This window comes from Gallinula chloropus (genome assembly GCF_964237585.1).
Source record: "Gallinula chloropus genome assembly, chromosome: 22".
Lineage (NCBI taxonomy): Eukaryota > Metazoa > Chordata > Aves > Gruiformes > Rallidae > Gallinula > Gallinula chloropus.
The window spans coordinates 1,534,753-1,555,623 of record NC_140107.1 but is presented as its reverse complement, the minus strand read 5'-3'; the positions used below and the strand labels follow the sequence as shown (position 1 = coordinate 1,555,623).

Here is a 20,871-nt window from a genome sequence, read left to right as displayed (position 1 = left end):
ATAAAGTGGCCTTCTGCAGGCAGACATGATGCAAAGAGAACACAGCTCATCATTACAAGGTGTCTGAGAACCACAAGAGCAGGAAATACAGCAGGAATGGGATGAGTGTGCACCATGTTATTATAGCTCAGACATACTAGAAGAAAAAATCAAACAACTAAAATAGCTACAACACTAGTCCTAATGTGAGTTAAATGGCCAGTGATAAGCAGAAGATGAGATGGCTTTTGCTGCTTAGAAACATAGAGTCATGAGTTTCCACACAGCATCCTTGAGCTCCTGGTTCCTCATGCTGTAGAGGAGGGGGTTCACTGCTGGTGGAACCACTGAGTAAAGAAATGCCAATACCAGGTCCATAAATAGGGAGGACATGGAGGGAGGTTTCAGGTAGGCAAAGATGCCAGTGCTGATAAACAAGGAGACAACAGCCAGGTGAGGGAGGCAGGTGGAAAAGGCTTTGTGCCGTCCCTGCTGCGAGGGGATCCTCAGCACAGCCCTGAAGATCTGCACATAGGACACCACAATGAACACAAAACACCCAAACGATAAACAGAGACTGAACGCAATGACTCCAATTTCCCTGAGGTAGGCATGTGAGCAGGAGAGCTTGAGGATCTGGGGGATTTCACAGAAGAATTGGTCAACAGCATTGCCATGGCACAGGGGGAGTGAAAATGTATTGGCTGTGTGCAGCAGAGAATAGAGAAACCCACTGGCCCAGGCAGCTGCTGCCATGTGGACACAAGCTCTGCTGCCCAGGAGGGTCCCATAGTGCAGGGGGTGGCAGATGGCAACGTAGCGGTCGTAGGCCATGACAGTGAGGAGACAGAACTCTGTTGAGATCAAAAATACAAAGAAAAAGAGTTGAGCCAGACATCCTGTGTAGGAAATGGCCCTGGTGTCCCACAAGGAATTGACCATGGATTTGGTAACAGTGGTGGAGATGCAGCCAATGTCAGTAAGAGAGAGGTTGAGGAGGAAGAAGTACATGGGGGTGTGGAGGTGGTGGTCACAGGCTATGGTGATGATGATGAGGCCATTGCCCACAATAGCAGCTAAGTAGACGCCCAGGAAGAGCCAGAAGTGCAAGAGCTGCAGCTCCCGTGTGTCTGCAAAGGGCAGGAGGAGGAACTGGCTGATGGAGCTGCTGTTGGATATCTGCTTCCTGTCCAAGGAGGAACAGAACAGAGAGAAGTTAGGGAAATCTTCCTTCAGGAAAACCTCTTCCAATTCATAATGAACACCCTCAGATTTCTTCTCTGTATCCAGGAAGAATTTTGTCAGGTCCCTTTTGGGAGGTCTGTTTTGTGCTGGCTTGAGCGTACCACTGCTGGGAGGAGGGTCACCTATGGGCTCTCAAGAACTCAGTCCTGCCTGGCAGCAGTCAGTAAATAGAAGGATGGTGTGATCTCAGACTAAATCCCCTGTGGATAGGAAGGAGCTTTTCAGCACAGTCACTCTAATCTGACCTGAGGGCAGAGCAGAGCTTTGGAGCTTTGGTTTTCTCCTGACTGTACCTGAGGAGTGTTTCTTCTGTCAGAACTCCCTGACCTTGCTGCTGCAGTGCCAGTGAAACCTTCCCCTGAGGGCCGAGTGGGGAGAGCTGCTCTGTGATAACACCCTGCTGCTCCCCATCAAATAAACTGGACCTGCTTAGAGCTGAGGAATCCGGTCTCCCAGGGCAGAGATACAAAGCCCTCCTGCACTGTCTCATCCTACCCAAGGAGGATCTCAGCTCCCTGCTCCAAGCCAGGGACACACAGGTCGAGATGTCTTCTGCATGGGGCTCCTCTTTGGCCACATGAGTCCCTTGGAGAGCAGTGGCAGGTGGGAAGGCAGCCTGCAGATCAGCAGGAGACCCTGCAAAGTCTTCAGTCCTACAGATGGAGGTCCTGAAGTGAGGGTCAGCTCGGTGCCAGCCCAATCAAAATTAGACATACACAGACCCCCAAGTTATAGTGGGACAAAGGCAGCAAGGTCAGGAGAGGAACAGCAAGCAATGCTCCAGCCAAGGCTGGAAGGACAGGGGTAGACAGACAGGCACTCAGGGGTTTCTCCTCACTGGGGATTAGGCTGCCAACAAGAAGACTCATCCTGAAACCCTGGAACTATGGGCTCAGAATCTGTGCTGGGTGGCAAATTCCAGGGAGTTGCTGTGGGAAAGTGTCTGTGCCGTGGGGGATGTCAGGGAGGTACCAAATACCCACCTTCATGATCCCTTTCTGGGATCAGCTCCTTCTCCCTCCCTGACAATGTCTCTGCTGCCTGCAGCTGTCCCTGCAGCTGCTTCTCTCTGCCCATGTCACCTCCTGCTCTGTGCTCACAGACCTCATCCCAGCTTTGCTGTGCTCAGCTCCACTTTGCAGACCCCTCCTGGCATCAGGGCACTGCCCCAGGGAACCACTGTGTGTACAGAGCTCAGGAGATGCTCTGAGAAGACCTAATGAGAAATGAGTTTGAGCTGCCTTCTTCAAAGTTATCAATAACTGCTCAGCTCCCTCTTCCATCCAGTTACAAGAGCAGAAAGCTCAAAGCAAAGTCTCTTTACCTTTCTCCTCCAGTGAGCTCTCAGCATCCATCAGCTCTCTCAGCCTCACAGGTCTCCCCTCGGTGCCTCCAGGCAGTGTCCCCAGCCCTGTGTGCTTGGCAGAGGAGCTGCTCCTGGGCAGAGCTGTCTCTCTGCAGTGCTGCAGTTACCATGAGCTCCCTCCATCCCACGAGTCCAGCCCAGCTCAACAGAAGACCAGTTCTTGTAGGCTCCCTCCTGGTGCCTCAGCCCTCATGGGGATCACTCTATGATCTCATCTCTGACGTTCTTTCCCTCGGCTGCTGAGAAATCCTTGTGTCCAGCAGAGTCCTTTCTCCTGAAAGGAAAAAGGAAAGAAGAAAAAGAAGAGCTGGGCAGGAGAATCACCTTTCCTTGTCTCTGGTTGAGACAGGGTCCCCAGGCAGGGACAGGGAGGAGAATCTTTCCCCCTGGGAAAGCAAGGGAGTCAGGTGAGTCACTCCAGGCACTTCATCCTTGCTTTGCAGCCCTGGGGCTGGAAGGGGCAGGGGGAATCCCTCTTGCACCAGTTCTGATGGCCACAAAACAGGCACCTCCTTCCTGGGAGCTGCTGGTCCCAGCTCCCATGGAAAGTACTGAGGTTGGACGCAAGTTTCCAAGATCCCCTTCCCCATGACAATGACTCTCATCTGGTGGAGAATTTGTGTAAGTGTTGTTCACCCCCTTTTGCCCATACCCAAAACTGAAGACCAGGAATGACTGTTTGGCCAAGGGAGAGGCTTCTGCTCCTGATGTACACCTGGGAGTATGTGAGACAAATCAAGCATTTTAGTTTTCCTCTCCTTACTTCTCTCCTTTCCTCCTGCAACACTTTTCCATGCCCAGAGGCAACAGATGTCCAAAAGCAGCTCCATGTCCAAATGTCCAACAGAGAGTCAATGTGAAGAGGTTTCCCTCACAGAAGAGTCCCCTAACGTTTCACTACCTTTTCCTCATTGGACAGGTCTCTACACTTGTCAACAGCAGATGTCCAACAGCAGCTCCATCAGCCAGTTCCTCCCTCTGCCTTTTGCAGACCCATGGGAGCTGCAGCTCTTGCACTTCTGGCTCTCCCAGGGAATGAATCTGTCAGCCCCTCTGGACAAGAGTTTAATGACCATTATTGTAGCCTAGAACTCCAACATGAATCCTTCCCACATAGCTTCAGATCATCATCTACTGCTCCAGTGTGGGTCATTTTAATGGGCTGTCCTCCTTCAGCAACAGACATCCCCAGCATGGCTCCTCCACCGCCCTGTCAGCAAACCTGCTCCAGCACAGGCTTCCTGTGAGGTCACACCCTCCTTCAGGTGCCTCCATCTGCTTGAACAGGTGATTTTTCTCATCCTATTGCTTGTTATCTCAGATAAGAAACCAACCCCCACCTCTCTACACCCATTTGTAGGTCAAAAGCAATAAGGTCTCCCCTCAGCCTCTTAAGACTAAAATGCCTCAGTTCCTTCAAGCTGCTCCTCACAGGACTTGTGCTCCAAACCCTTCACCAGTTTCATTGCCCTTCTCAAGACACACTCCAGCATCTCAACATCCTTCATGTAGTGAGAGGCTCAAAACTGGACACAGTACTTGAGGTGTGGCCTCACAAGAGCTGAGAATAATGGGAAATCCCTTCCCTGCTCAAGCCAGTTACACTATTCCTGATCCAGGCCAGGATGCTATGGGCCTTTTTAGCCACCTGGGCACATTCCTGGCTCATGTTCAGCTGGCTTTACACTAACATCCCCAGGTTTCCACTAACACCCCCAGGTCCTTTTCTCCTCTAAGAAGCTCTCCATCTACTCCGCCCCAGGCCTGTAGCATCACCTGGGGTTACTGTGACCAAAGTGCAGGACCCAGCACTTGGCCTTGTTGGACCCTGTCACTGTTGAGATGGACAAACGACACATACAAGAGGTCTCCTGGTGCACAAGCAAAAAGGACCCAATTTATTTCTGTATCCTCATTTTTATATGTTTCTATTAGACGTGTCCTTTTGCTCATGGTCTCTCAGGTAGATGCTATCATGCAACTGGTTGACATTTTTAACTTCACTGACAAGGTTTATCTCTTGCCAGGTTCCTTTATCTGTGGTCAGCAAATTCCTTAAAATGATTTACTTCTCTGGATGTTCTACACTTCCTCTTTCTCAAGGGTACCCTTTAATATCTTCAAGGCCCAGCTCTATATTCTCAACCAAGGGGTCTACAGGCCTGTCATAGTCCCCCACAACTCCCCCTTTTTGTATCTGTGCTACAGAAATCACTTTCATCGTCCTCTGCAGGGCCCTTTGCAGCAGAGAGATAATTCAGGGCAACATTATTAACACAACTACAATAACTACCACAACAATACAATCCAGCCTTGGTTTCAGACAGCAATACCCCTCTAGGTAAAGCAACAGGAACATTGAAAGACCTTGATACCTTGTTTGAGGTATAATTACACCATGTGGTTTCCCAACACCCAGGTTTCCCACGCACCTTGTTTCCCAGGTCACTGAATTTACAGGACTCCCCTTTCCTGGCACCACGGTTTCCACGAGCACTTGTTGGGCCCTGATTTCCTGGGCCACTGGTTTCCCAGGGCAGTGATTTTCCAGGATGGTGGTTTCTTGCACCCCCATTTGCCTGGCACACAGGTTTCCTGGGACACTGGTTTCCCGGGACACTGGTTTCCCATGCCCCCAGTTGCCCAGCACATCACGGGCTGGCCACCCTGGATCCTGCACCCTCAGTTTCCTAGCACCCCAGTTTCCCGGCAACCCGGTTTCCTGCACCCCTAGTTTCCCACGCCCCATGGTCCCACGCCACTGGTGTCCTGTGCCCCTAGTTTCCCAGCACTCTGGTTTCTCATGCCCCCAGTTCCCCCGGACCCAGGTTTCCCATGCTTCTGGTTTCCCAGGTCACTGAATTTACAGGACCCCGGTTTCCTGGCACCAGAGTTTCCACGAGCTCCTGGCTTCCTGGGCCCTGTTTTCCCTGGCCACTGTTTTCCCAGGGCACTGATTTTCCGTGTCACTGGTTTCCTGTGTACCCAGTTTTCCAGCACCCCAGTTTCCTGGCACACTGGGGTCTCCTCACCCTGGTTTCCTGCACCTCCAGTTTCCTTGAACCCAGGTTACCTGCGCTCCTGGCTTCCCACACTCCCTGGTTCGAGTACCACTCTTTTTTCACACCCCGTTTCTAGTGCCCCTTTTTTCCATTCACCCCAGTTTCCTGGCAGCCCTGGTTTCCATGACCTCTTTATTCTACAGCCATGGTTTTACTGGGCCACTGGTTTCCTGGGACACTGATTTTCCAGGAAGCTGGTGCCCTGTGACCTCAGCTGCCTGGCACCCTGGTGTAGCAGTTTCGCGTAGCTGTGCTGCTGAGATGACTTCTGCAAGACGCATCTAGAAGCTCTCTGCAGGCCCCAGACTGTAAACATCAGCCAATTCACGGCCAAAGTTGCTGCTGACCAGGGCCAAGTCCATCGCAGATGGTCACAGCACATCTGTGAATCACATATAGGAGAAAAATAAACTGCAGGCAGGTGCATTTTGCCACCGGAGAAGGGAGTGAGAAGGTGTAACAAGCTGAGTGACACCAGGGCCAGGCCCAAAGGAGAAGGGGGGAAGAATGAGGCACTCTGGGTGCTGGAAAGAGAGATTTCCCTGCAGCCCGTGGAGAAGACCATGGTGGAGCGGGTGTCCCCTCACAGCCCATGGATATGGACGGGAAGCAGATTTATCTATGTCCTGTAAAGAGATTGATCCACACCACAGCAGGTTTGCCAGGGGACTTGTGACTTTGCAGGGGACCAGGCTGGAGGAGTCTGGGCCTGAACGTCAGCACCCCATGGAAGGGAGTCCTGCTGAGGCCTGTTGTGAGGAGATAACTACCCGACAGAGAGGACTTATGCTGCAGAAGTTTCTAGAGGACTGTCTCTAGAAGAGAGGGGAGTAAAATCGTGAATGAAGTTTAACTCTGCTAAGAAGGGAGTTATGGGGGGAAGGTGCTTTAAGACCCGGCCACGCTTCTCATTACCCAACTCTGGTTTACTGGGTGCATAGTTGTAGTAGTAATAAATCCCTTTTCTTTCCTTTATTCTGTGTTGAGTCTGTTTTGCCCATTGCACTAATTGGAAAGTGATCCCTCTGTCCTTATTTTGAATCCTAAGCCTCCCAATATATGTTTTCTCCCTTTTTCAGGCTGAAAAGGGGAGTGAGTGAGTGGCTTGGTGGGCATTTGGCCTCTAGCCAGAGTCAAACCACCACAGTCCTTTTTGGTGCCCAACGTGGGGCTTGAGGAATTTGAGATAAGGACAATTGGCTGAGGTAATGGGCAGAACAGGCTGAACAGAGCTGGGTAGTGTAATAATTGTAGAGAATTGCTGTTGGGATGGGGATTTAAAGAACAATTCTCATCTATGTGTTTCACAGAGGCCAGGGGTGGAGTGTCACAGTTTTGCATAGCTGGGTGCTGGGAGAGAATGGGGGCTGCAGAAAATGGCTGCTGTAAGAAGCAGCCAGAAGCTCTCTGCAGGCCCCAAAGAGTAAACATTGGCCGATTCAAGGCCAGAGCTGCTGCTGACCAAGGCCGAGGCAATTGGCGATGGTCACAGCGCCTCTGGGAATCACATACAGGAGAAAGAGAAACACAAGGAGCTGCATTTGCCACTGGAGAAGGGAGCAAAATCCTGATTAAATTGCAGTCTGCTAAGAAGGGAGTGGTGGGGGAAGGTGCTTTAAGATCTGGTCACACTTCTCATTATCTGACTCTGGTGTCACTGTCTGTGTAGTGCAGTGTCACCAATCAGAGAGTTTTCCTTCCTTCACTCTGTGTTGAGTCTGTTTTACCGTGTCGTTGATCACAGGATGATCTCTCCCTGTGCTTGTCTTGACTCCTGAGCCTCTCAATATGTATTTTCTCCCCTGTCCAGCTAAAAAGGGGAGTGATAGACCGACTTTGGTGGGCGTTTGGCCTCCAGCCAGGCCTAAACCACCACACAGACTAATCTCACAGAACTGGGGCCTCACTGCTTCCTTTCACCCCCTCAGGATGCTGGGAGCTCTTCTACCCTTGTACCACACTCTGCATCATACACCCCATGTGACACTGGCCCAGGAAGAGCCCTGAGGCAGTGCAGGGGGCAGAATCCCACTTCTGTGGGTCTGGCTCTTCTGCTTGATAAAATACATCAAGGCTTTACTCAGCATCAGATCCACCTGCACAGTGCCTTAGTCTACCTTAAATCACAGACTCCAATTTTCTGCTCTAACCCATTCATGAGGAGAGAGGCTTTCTCAGTAATGGGCCTCAGTGGGGCCAATTAACACTCTACAGCAGTTCAGCTTTTTCTTCTGACCTTAACTCTTGGAGAGACTGCTTCAATCTCCTCACAGGATCTGCAGTTCATGGAATCAGCACCAAATACACCACGGGGCTCATTAAAATTGAAAAAGCCCTAATGAGCTATGTGTCTTTTCTTCTGAGTTTTAAGACTTGTACAGCTAATTGGAGAGGTTTCAGGACTCTATTTAAAGTGGAAGATTTCAATGAGCACTTAATTAAAAAAATAAAAAAGAAGTTTTAATATTTTCAGGCTTTTTAGTTTTTCAATTTACAGAAGTGACAGGAGCTTTCTCCAACTAAAATTGAACCAGAGGATCTCCTAAGGAGGTGTGGAAAGGTCATAACAGCTGTCTCCATGAGTTCCCACACTGCCTAGACACCTTTACAACTCTCCAACCCCACCATGTCTCCAAGGGATGCTTGGGAGTTGCTCTCTTTTCCTCCAGCAGGCTTCTGCACTGAGTCTGCAGCTGAATGTTGCAGCCTCTTTGCCACAATTCCCACCCCTTTTACCCTGAGGACTGTCTGGGAATAGAAAGAGAATTCTTCCTCATTTTGAAAAAAGTTATAAAAGAAATAAAACACATTCCCCAACTATGAGTAAAAAACTGTAAGGGGGTGGAGTAAATCCCAAAAGCAAAGGACAGGGCACATGGGCAGAGTCTGCTGAAAAGGGGCCTTGAGACACAGGCCATTTCCTCAGGGCAGGTGGAAATACCCACAAGGCAAGTTTCAGTGCACAGTGTGACAGTGTCCTGACACCCCAAGGACTCAGGAGGATGTTTATTTCCTCTCCTACTTTTAATGCATATCCCCAGAGCTCCTAACTTAGTCTGATTTGGGGAAAACAACAGTTGATTGTTTGGAAATATTCAGTCAGTGAAAACGTGCTTGTATCTTTTTAAATGTGAAGAAATTTCTCAGGCTTCTCTGGCAGAGCTCCAGCACCCACTTTGGCCTTATTCCTGGCCAAATTTCCAGCCCAGAGCCTTGTCACCAACTCATGACCCTAGTGAACTCCCTGCCCAGCCTCCTATGGTCACTTCTACTTGGCTGTGTCCCCTGACCCCAGGCCCATGTTTAGAAAATGAAATTGGAGCTTTTTGGGGAATATTTTCAGTCAAATGAAAATGTTTGTTGATGCTGAAAATATTAGTGAGTCACAACTGAGAAAGAAATGGACTTGTGCTGTGTTAGCTGACATCATCAGATTAGTAAAACTCTTTCTAGAAGACAATGTCTCCTCAAAGTCCCCCTGCAACTATACAGAATTTGAGAGGCAAGAATAAACTGATGATAGTGGCTGCACACTGACAAGCTTCCAGGGGAAAGTCACTGCGTGTGGAGGGCCATGGCAGGAAGGAAGATTCCTGGAGGTTTAGTAGAAGCTGCTAAGGGATGTGGGTGATGAAACTCCTTAAGAATATTGACACGTGCCTCTCTGAATGCTGATTGGAGCAGGAAATCAGAGGGAGAAACTTCAGGATGACAGAGTGAGAAGATACAGGCATGCTGTGTCATGGAGCCACTTGGATGTGTCCTGTCACACCACAGGGCCCAGTGGTCGTCCAGTGCCCAGTGAAATGGGGAGGCTTTTGGTCACCAGCTGAGGTTACTCTCTGGTCATCATGAGGATGGAAGCTCGCAGAGTGCCTACACACCCTGTCTCTTCCAACCTGGCACTGCCCTCAAACTTTTTGTGTATTATAATCCTATCTCTTAACCTGGAGCTCTCATCTGTCACCCTACTCTAAATGCCAACACCACAGTTGAAACCCTCACCAGATGCCTGAAGCTTAACCCATACCTAATGCTGAAGCCACCCTCCCCACATCTTCAACCCTTCTCCAAAATGTAACTCATGATTCCCAAAGAGCTACAATGAGGGCAGGGATTGTGAAGGAAAGGCCAGGGAGATGAGGTCTGGGGTAAGAGGAAGATGAAAACCAAGGTGGCATTGCTGGAGAGTTGCTGGTGATGATACTTCTGCTGGAGGAAGCTGGTTGGTGAGGAGCAACATTGTGAGGTGCTTGAGATGCCCGAGAGCTTCATCCAAGAGCAAAGGGACCGTGGGGAAGGACAAGGAAGCAGAACATGAAAGGGACAGCACTTGATCCCTACTTTTGACATGCCAGCCTTGATCTTGGCCCTTCCTTCTAGCCCTAACCGAATCCCCTAAGTCACAAAGCTGAGCAGCCCTGAAATCAATTCCAAGAAGCTCTAAGCAGAATCACAAACCCTCACCCTGAGCCTCACCCAAACTGTAAAGGGGGATCCTTGACCCTTAGCCCTGTGAGGTCATTGAACCCTTGGAGGAGAAAGGTGAGGTGGCATCTATCTCTGAAGGGTTTGTAGGACACAAGGGGAGTGGTGGGTGGGGAAGGGGCTTTTATTTCATCTGTGCCTCAGAATCTGAATGGTGATAGCCTGATGCAGAAAGCTCATGTCTTGGGTTGTGACACTGCTTCTTCCTGACAACCTACATCTCACAGGATGGGTCACTCATGCAGGTTCTCCTCCTGCTGGTGGATTTCAAGTACCTTGTAAAAGAAGAGTGGGGACTGGTAGCAATCCAGGAGTATCCTGGGTTTCATCAAAGATGACTCCTGAGGTAACAGCCCTACGAGAGGGGATGCATTACTAGGTCTGTTGGTTACCAGTTAGTCAGTAGGACCCCCAAGGAAACTGCCCTCAGCACCAAAGGAGCAGAGAAGAGCTAGCAGATGTTTTAAGATGCTGTCGTGGTTTTACCCCAGCTGAGGGCCAAGAACCACGCAACTGCCTGCTCCTTAAAGAAAAAGAGCAGGGGAAGAGAGAAGAGGGGGTGTGAGAGGCAAGGGAAGGTAAAAGGAAGGGGCAAATAACCCCAAAACTAAGAAACTAAGAGGCCCGTGGGTTGGGATAAGGATAGTTTACTAAGATAACAGAAAGATACAATATAACAGCTGACAGGACTTTAGAGCAAAAATATATGAAGCTGTTGATACACAATGCAGTTTCTCACCAAACCCACAGCTCAGGCCGTGCCACCCAGAGCCGTCCCAGAACCCGACCGTCCCCCAAAACCGTATGTCCCGGAGCCGCCCCTGCTCCTCCTCCCGTCAGCCCCCCGATATCCTGGGCAGGACGTAATTGGCACGGAATACTCTCTTTGGCCAGCAGAGAAATACGAAGAGCTGAGAAAGTCCTTGACTGTCTGACAGCAACTAGAAACATCAGGGTGTTATCAGCACTGCTTTCATTTTAACTCTCAAACACAGCATTCCATCCACTGCCACAAATGAAGTTAACTCCATCCTGACCGAAACCAGGAGAAGCATGCTGCTGAACTTTCTTCCATGATCAGAGATATGACAGAAACATTTTTTCCTATGAAATAAATCCTCCACTTTGAAACTCCTTTGAAATTTTCATCACTCAAATAAAACCTCTCCAATTAGTTACCCAGGTCTTAATGTTTTTAAAGTAAATGACTTGAACAGACATGCTTGTAAGGTCTTTCTGTATGATTAGTGAGCCCCATGGTGTCTTTTCTTCTGAGTCCACAGACCTCAGATACCAAGAGGAGAGTGAAGAAACCTCTCAAGAAGTTCAAGTCAGGAATGTCATGATCCACACCAGATAGACTGCTTTGGCAGGGGTTAAACCCTCCTGCGTTCCAACCGACCTCAGATTGCTCTGGGTGGCTGGGGGTGGCTGGGCTGAACCCCTGAGTGATGTCCAATTAGGTGCTTTATTGTGAGGAGGTCTTCACAATTCTCGGGAACAGAATTAAGACTCAAAACGCAGTCAAGGTTTAAGTCACTTTATTTGGCCTGCAACAAATGTGAAGGAGAATGGGGGGGGGGGGGGGGAATGGAGGAAGAAAGAGAGAAGAGTGAGAAACAGAGTGAGAGAGAGAACGAGAGAGAGATATTGCAATATCTACCACCACGGAGCTGAGGTGTCCGATCAGTCCGAATCGACTTCACATCAGGTTGGGAGTTCCATTAGTTGCTGGTTGTCATGGTTCAGCGCTGGGTGCAGGGGGGTTGCTCCACTGTGGACGTGCACACTAACGTGGCAGTTCTTGGTTATATACAGTTCAGTGATACTTATTCATTAGGTGACCTCATACCCCTGTACATATTCATAACCTGTCCCGCTTCCTATTAAAATGAGTTCCAAGAGGTGATCTCCATCAACTCCTCCCAGCTGCGCCTGTGCACTGCTGTTTGGTGGTGGTCACTGAGGGTCATGGGGATGAAGTCAGATGGCTCCTCTTCATCACCGCACGTAACCTTCTGTCTTGCACAGACTCAGTTACCCCTTGACTCTGATCCAAACTACAAGTTGGGTTTCAGCAGGTTTTGTGTACCTGCAAGGACAAGGGGGAGCTTGAACTAGTTACAATGAAATGCTTTGCCTGCGTTTGTGACCAATCAGAGACAAGCAAGGAATTCATGAACAGATAAGGAGGAGGGGGGGACTGGAACTTGTCAAAGAAGTTATTTTATTTACACAGAGCACATAGTCCTTGAGTGTGTAATTTACTTAAAATATGGTGTTAGACTCAAACTTATGTCCCTTTTGATGTTTCTTCTTTATCAGTGAGGCAGAGTCGTTCAAGCGAGGGATTGTTTATGGGAGGTCACCACTATGGCACTTCAAGCCATCCTGTTAGCAAGTCTTCCTTAACCCTTTACAAGCGTCTTAATGCAATATCTCAGCAATGTTGAGACATAAATCCACTGGTACAGGCATTTGCTGAGGGACACGGTACATCACACCACCCCGTAGCTGAACATTGCCATCTTAGAGATGGTACTTTGTGGTAGATAGAGGATAGAGATAAAGTAAGGAAGAAGGAAAAGTGTATGCACAAGAGCTCAATAGCTACAATCAAAACATTCAAACAATTAACAATTTTCAAATTGCATTTGCAATAGTCAGTAAGAACTGTTAACATTAGATAGACATTAATTAACAATTTGAATTTGTCCAATTGGAAAAATCCAAATCACATCATATTGCTGTCCCTTGTAGTTCAGGGGCTGGAGGAAAACAAAATGATGATACTTTAAATGAACATTTATGAGGCATATCACCCTCTCGATCTTTGGGCTCAGCAGGCTTATCACTCTCTGGGGGCTGCAACGTTTGTGTGGCCGCCCCGATTCCCAATTTTGGGGTGACCAACAAACATTCTTTTGCTGCCCACCAAGCGTCCTGCTCTTGTATCGCTTTTTGGAGTGCCTGCACGACCCTCCCCCACGATTTCAGATTTTTCCCACTACCTGAGGACATAGTTTCCTTGGCCAAAGCTTATCCCACACCTCAGGGTGGAGAATATCAACTGGCTGGTCAATGACCTCGATTTGTAAAAGTCTCACAACGACGAGAGTAAAATCTTTAGCCTTACACTCAATACCCCACTGCGTACGCAATCCCAATACGACCTTCACAATGGCTTCCATCCTCCTTGCGAGTCCGAGGGTGTCCCCTCCGCCGGGCTGGTCCCGCCGCTCTGGCCGCCGTTCACCTGACGCAGGCGAGTTTCCCGGGTTTTGGCACCACTTTGTTTAGGCGCGGTGACCTGGTTCAGGAACGGCAACGGCGCCACACTCTGGCAGCACGGTCCATCAGCTCACAGACACCAATGTGGTGGACGGCAAATGGCATTTATTAGAGAGGGGCACGGGGCTTTATACCCCAGGTATAGGATGTCACTTCCCTTCACTTACCTCACCGGCTACCTACTATTGGTTACCCAAGGAGGCAGGGGGGTCCGAACTTTCCATACAGCCCGAAATCTTCTGACCGCGAGACCCTATCTACCGACAGGTAAAAGGATTGAGACGTAAGGAGAATGTGAGTAAAGGGGATTGTGAGGTAAAGTGATTTTGAGGTAAGGGGATTGTGAGGCAAGGGGATTGTGAGGTAAAGGGATTGTGAGGTAAAGGGATTGTGAGGAAAGGGGATTGTGAGGTAAAGGGATTGTGAGGTAAGGGAATTGTGAGGTAAAGGGATTGTGAGGTAAGGGGATTGTGAGGTAAGGTGATTGTGAGGTAAGGGGATTGTGAAGTAAAGGGATTGTGAGGTAAAGTGATTGTCAGGTATGATGATTGTGAGTTAAGGGGATTATGAAGTCAGAGAATTGATTGACAGATAGATTGTGAGGTAAGGGGATTGTGAGGTAATGGGATAGTGAGGTAAAGGGATTGTGAGGTAAAGGGATTGTGAGGTAAAGAAATTTTAGGGTAAAGGGACTGTGAGATGAAGGGATTGTGAGGGAAGGGGATTGTGAGGTAAAGTGATTGTGAGGTAAGTGGGTTCTGAGGTAAAAGGATTGTCAGTTAAGGGGATTGTGAGGGAAGGGGATTGTGCGGTATGATCATTGTGAGTTCAGGGGATTATTAAGTCACAGAATTGATTGACAGATTGTGAGGTAAAGGGATTGTGAGGTAAGGTGATTGTGAGGCAAGGGGATTGTGAGGTAAAGGGATTGTGAGGTAAGGGGACTGTGAGGTAAGGGTCATGGTGAGGTAGGGGGATTGTGAGGCAAGGGGATTGTGAGGTAAGGGCATTGTGAGGTTAGGGGATTGTGAGGTAAAGGGATTGTGAGGTAAGGGGATTGTGAGGTAAGGAGATTGTGAGGTAAAGGGATTTTCAGGCAAGGGGTTTGTGAGGTAAGAGGATTGTGAGGTGTGGCATGCAGCTTGAGAAACAAAGCCTCAAGCACTGCCAGGTTAACAGATAACAGGATGGAGCCTTTAGGGCATGAACCTCGGGGAAACTAAACAAGGTGGCAGCATCGTTGCCGACTCTCTGCTGGGACAGGCTCCAGGAAAGATACAAGAAAATGGATTCTTTGGATTGGACAATTGGTTTCAGGAGCGGGGAATTTCAGGATGGATATTGTGAATGGTCAAATTTGGATTACATAGTCCCTGGCAATATCCTTGAATTTCCTATGAAACAGCAAAGTTATTCATACTGAGAAGTATTTGGTGATCACATCTTCAAAACTCTACGGCCTTGAAGGCAGAGGTACGGACTGCCTTAAACCAAGGAGGAGTTGTAGGAAGGTATTTGGAAGTAAGTGAACGTGTCATTATTATCCATAATAAATGGTCAACACAGAAGGTGTGCAGATAACTTTTAGACATAAAAGATAAATTAACAATGCAAACAGTGTGTGTAGCCAATTAATAGTTTTTAGCTTGCTACATTTTACAGTATGGTTGTTCGTTTATGGGATGTTTTTTAGATTTAGTTAAATAAGGACTTAGGGGTTTTTTGTAGTTATTTTTGCCTTAGTGTTATTTTTGACAAGACTTGCAAAAGAAAATATCACTCTCAGTGAAGGAGGTTCTTTTTGCTTAACAAGAAGGGGGAGATGTGGCCTGCAGCTTGAGAAACAAAGGCTCAAGCACTGCCAGGTTAACAGATAAAGGGATGGAGACTTTAGGCCATGAACCTCGGGGAAACTAAACAAGGTGGCAGCATCGTTGCCGGCCCCCTGCTGGGACAGGCTCCAGGAAAAAGTGTCCTCTATTGTTAAGGTCTATCTGCTGTCTCACGAGGTTTTGGAAGTTCTATTAGCATGAGAAGATAGAGATGCTGCTGCGGCAGCAAAACGTTGACCAATCAGATGTAGCCCAGGAACAGGGTGTGTTTGACAGAAAGCAGCCGTCTGCAGAGCATATAAACAGGAATGGTTCTGTGCAATGAATCGACTCTTGCTGCATCAAGCTGTGTCCCGTCTCTCTCTGTCGTGGCAGGGGCAGGCAGGGTTTTGGTTAGAGTTGCAGCAACCCAGCTCACCCAGGAGCCTCTGCTGGGTCCCCGCTGCTGAAGCCCATCTGGTTTAGCACCTTCCCACCCAGGCATCTCCATCCTGCATATCCTCAGTCTCTTTGTGTGACACCACCCCCAGCCTGTTATGGGTGGGTTTGTTTCTCCAGATGGATGTCCCTGAATCCCAAAAGGCCCACTTGCCACCTCTACAGAGTTTCATTCCTGAGCTGACCCCCTTGTAGTTATTCTAAAAGCATGCCTGATGTGCAGAGCCGCACGCTAGCTGGAGGAAGCAACCATCTCTGTCCACTTCTCAAAGCACATCTGCCCCTCATTGCTGCAGGGCTGCTCCACACACCTTTCCCCATGCTCCCCTGTGCCCTCCAGCCCTGATCCCCAAGGCAAAGGAATCCCCCAACTCACCGAGCAGCAGCAGCAGGAGGAAGGCAGGGTGAAGAGGAGGCAGCATGGCCCATCCCATCTGCCCCAGCATTTTTTGGGGTGCTGCAGGAACACCCTCTCTTCTGGAAGTATCAGCTTTGTTCTGACCTGGGGATAATGGTTCAAGAGCCCGGGGCTTACAGTGCCCCTTGGGCTGCTCCTGTTGTATTTCTGTGGCTAGCAGAGCCTCTCCACAGCGAGAGGCTGTGACAAGAGGGGGGTCTGACTCAGCCCCCACTGCGGACACTGCTCCATCAGAGCCCCCGCTCTCCTTTCCGGGCGCTCAGACAGCACAGGCTGTGCTGGCTTGTCCCTCCTGTTCAGAATCCTTCCTGCAAAGCCCTCCTGCCCCTTGTCCCACAAGGAGCCACAAACATCTTTGGGGCCAGACCTACCCCATCTTTTTCTTGCATGGGCTGTCGCCCATAGATGCACGTCCCCAGCTCCCCAAGGGGGCAGCAAGCAACACCCCCCCACCCCCACTCAGAAACAAACTGTGGAGCTCAGGTGGATGACAGGAAGCTTTTGTGTGGGAGGCCTGAGTCTCCACAAGGCTTTTGTAGAAGCTGGGGTGCATGTTGGGGGCTGCTGAGGCTGAGACCACATCCCCATTTGTTCTCCAGCCGCAATGACACCCCTGTCTCTTGGGGGATGCTCTCAGCCCAGTCCCTCTACCCCACAGATGGGGGGCTGTGGGGTGCATAGGGTCTCTGAGGGAATCTCAACAGGGGGAAGGACACCAGAACAATGTCATGCCTGTCTGCACATAAATGAGTCCTCAACAGGGCCACATGATGGCAGGTGCCCTGTGTGTTCTGCTCTCACTGCTGTGCCATGTCTCACCTCTGACAGCCACGTGCTGGGAACACTGAGGGCAGGGCCCCTCACCCAGTTGCTCTTGTCCCTGCCCTGATCCCCACATGTGTATGTTCCTGCACTCCCCAGGGAGATGGGCAGCAGCACCAAGTAACTCAGCTGCCTCTGCTGAGCTTTCAGGCTGTGTGCCTCAACCCCACCCCTGCAGAAGATGATTTGGGTAGCTGCTCACCCCATCATGATGACACAACTGTCTAGAAATGTTGTCAGTCTGATCAGATGGTAAGTCAAGGCTCAGATGAGGAGTCAGGAGGTCATCTGGAGAAGGTAGTGATGCAGGGATAATAAAGTACAGTATTCACAAGGGCAGGGATGCAAAGTCCTTGATCAGGGAGGGGACAGTCTCTCCTCCAACACCTGAGGAACTGCAGGTGTCCTTGATGGTCAGACTGGTACCTGCACCATGGGCAGAGACATTTCAATTGCTGGAGCAGCAACCTGGCTCACCCAGATGCCCCTGACCAGGATCCCACAGCTGAGCCCTTGCTGGGAGAGCACCTCCCCACCCATCTACCTCCATCCTCTATCTCACTGGGCCTACATCCTCTCCTTGCTGGGCAAGACATCCCTTCTGGACTCCCATATTCACTAGGTGCCTTTGCCCTTTTGTGTCCAGCCTCTGCCCCCTCTCACCCATTTCAGAGCTCTGCATCTTGGCAGTGAAGGGCCCCTAGTGAATCACAGAATGGTTTGGGGGTGTCCCCATGGTGCTTTGCAGGGCTTGAGCTGGGCTTGGGGCAGGATTGAAAACAGCAGCAACAGCCCAGTTCACCAGCACTGAGTCCTTGCTGGGTGAGCACCTTCCCCTCATCTGGTAAGCAGGTCACCTTGCCACAGGAGGAGATGGTGAAGGTAGTCATGCAGCACCTGCCTCTCACAACCCCCTGCTGTCTGGCCTGTTCCCCTGGTTGTTCTGTACTTGCCACATGGTGGCACTCAAGATTCAAAATCTCCCAGGGCACAGATGTCAGACTGACAGGCCTGCAGTTCTACAGATCCTCCTTCCATCACTCAGTGTAGATGAGCAGCACAGTGGCTAACCTGCAGTCAGCAGGGACTCCTTGGTTGTCCAGGTCTGATGCTAAAGGATTCCAAGTGGCTTGGTGAGGGATAAGTCAGACAGTCTGGATTCAGGACAGCTCTGAGCTGTACGGTCTGAGATGTGCAGCTCAGTGAGAAAGTGCATTGTGTGTCACCACAGGAGTGTTTATTGGACAGGGAGCTTTTGTAGAAGTGACACAGTGGCCAAGTCCAGTTGGTGGAGTATGACTATGGGAGCAGCCTCTCTGCATCTAATAAAGATGGAGTTACCCAGAGGGAATTGATCTGTGGGTCACACCTGTCTGTGCAGAAGAGAAGGAGCAGTGCTGGATGTGCAGAGGGCAATATGTTCAGTCACAGTGGGCTTGTGATGTACCCGTCTCTTAACTGCATTGCACCTGGGCACGTGTGACTGCCCAGGAGAAGACAGATGGAAATGTGGGAGCTCCTCTCCAAAGGAGAGGGGTCAGGGAAGAAATGATAGGCAGAGAGGTGAGTGTGGGAGACTCTCCTGGCATCTCAAGAGGTCATCATGACCTGGCCTCTGGGGACTTCCCCTTAGAGAACAGTGGATCTCACCATGAAGGAAATGCTCAGCCAGGATAAGCACCATCTGAGCACAGCCCAGCCTCTGCTCCTCACTGCAGCTGCTTGCTGACCAGGGACCTTGCTCTATAAAAAGCCCTCCCTTTTGCACCCCTGCTCTCTCAGCAGCAGTGTGTTCCCCTCCTGCTCGCTCTGCATGCACAGAAGTCGCCCATGCAGCACCTGCCCAGCCCACTGCTTTGTGCAGGCGGTTGTAGCTCTTCTGTTCAGAAATGAGGTTTCCTCGCTGGGCACCAGCACCAACCCAACCGCTCTGACAGGAAGACGTGTGTCCCCATGAGGCTTTGCAGGGCGTGAGCTGGGCTTGGAGCAGAGTTGAAAACAGCAGCACCAGCAGTGGCAAAGTTCTAACTGACATCTTGGGGGCAAATCCCCAAGCCAGGGCTGGAAACAGGGGTGGGGGGGCAGAGGGCCTGGAAGGGGTGACACCGGAGCAGCTCCTTGCATGGCTGTGACCACAGCTGGCTGCCTTCTCGACTGGGAGATGAAGGTGTCAGGGTTACTCTTTTCCACCCCATTTAGGAAAGCATTTCCAGCAAAGCATAGGAGGCTTTGGATGTTGAGCACCCAGATTAGCACATCTCAATCACCTGCTCCTGTGGACACCCTGAGTGGATGAGATGGGGGTGAAAGTGGCTGCATGTCTCACCTGTACCATGCCCTTGGGCATCTCTGCTGGTGAGGGATTCCTCAGTGGGATTTGTTGTGCATTCAGACCTCCTTGCCCTTCACCTGCAACTGGGGTGTTTTATGGAGCCGTGCACACAATATCACCACCCAGACTGAGGGTCCTTGTGATGTGTTGAAGGGGTCTTGCCTTGCTTTATCCACAACTTGGGGGTTTTGATGAACAGAGCTGAAAGGCTACTTCAGAATTTCTCTTCCAATTGATTTATTTATTATTTTTACTCAGGATAAAGTGTCCTAATCCCATTCTGAAATCTACTCTGAAACGTGAGGCTCATCCCTACCAAACTAGGTTTGGGATGTCATCCTGCTGATGCTTGACATTGACTCAGGTTCTCCCTCCAGATACACACACTGATGTACTGGGCAGATTTGAGATCAGCTTTGACAGAGGCTTTTAGGCTGTTCAAGCTCTTTTCAGTTAGAAGACCTTCTTTTACCTTGTCTGGGGCTGTCCTTGTCCTCCTTCCATGGTGCCAGCCCAGCTGAAAGGTCTGTGGCTCTGATGGTCACTAGGAGGGTAATGCTGTTATTTTATTTTTGAAGGTATCCAAAACAAACTTCTCCAAAAATTCAGTGTATGCCAATTTAGGAGAAAGCAAGAGGTGAAGCAGGCAGCTTCTGAGTTAACTCAAGACAGGGAATTCACAGGGACCTTGCTGTCTCTCCCTCCCATCCATGGTGATTGTATTTTGGGGAAGGATCCTGAGTTCCAAAAACTCTATGGAGCAAGGATTTTCCCATGACCATGATATGGCTTTCAAAAGACTGCAAAAGACTCCAAGAACCTGCCTGTCTCCACTGAAACACTTGAGAGAGATGTTTGTGAAGATCCACACAAGTACTTTGAGAGAGGAAGAGAGTGACATGGGGAAAGCAGGGAAGATCTGTGAGCTGTAAATAAAAGCAAGAAGTGGCATCCCAAAGAGAAGAGCTGCTTTGGCCTTATCCCAGGAGAAGTGTTGGGTGAAATTCCCCCAGCGAACAGTTGTCTATCTCCAGGCTTGGAACAGAAACCCTGTTGCTGTTACACTGGGTACACAGGGCTCAGATGGGGACATCAAAACCCAACCAGCTTGTGAACCTGAAAAGCTCTTCCCAGATCAGGTCTCAGCATTAATGGAAACCTGCAGCCATCAGCTGATGAAAATGTAGATGCAAGACCATGATCTGCATCACACCCCTCCTGGTATTTTAATGCTGTAGTGGCATGAACTGCTTTGGGTACAATGAGGACAACAAAGGAGTGTTGGGTTGTGTTTTAACAATGTAAGGAAAGGAATCACAGAGTCACAGAATCACAGAATCACAAGGTTGGAAGAGACCTCTGAAGATCATCAAGTCCAACCATTCCCATCCTATGCTAAACCAGTTCCCTAAGTACCTCATCTACCCTTCTTTTGAACACACCCAGGGAAGGTAACTCAGCCCCTCCCTGGGCAGCCTGTTCCAGCCCTGACAACTCTTTCAGTAAAAAAATGTTTTCCTAATATCCAATCTAACCCTGCCTGGCACAGCTTCATGCCATTGCCCCTTGTTCTGTCTTCTGTCCCCTGGCTGAAGAGA

The 20,871-nt window shown here is 49.7% G+C and overlaps 1 protein-coding gene across 1 annotated transcript in view; it reads right to left on the bottom strand.

The window, feature by feature from the left end:
- Positions 1-234: 234 nt before the first annotated feature.
- Positions 235-20,871, bottom strand: part of LOC311199980 (olfactory receptor 14A16-like) — a gene marked incomplete at both ends in the record, with an annotated part of 34,327 nt that continues 13,690 nt past the window's right edge. Inside the window, one exon of the mRNA XM_084274129.1 lies at positions 235-1,165. Coding sequence (XP_084130255.1) covers positions 235-1,165 — 931 coding nt within the window. The remainder of the gene's footprint in view (positions 1,166-20,871) is intronic.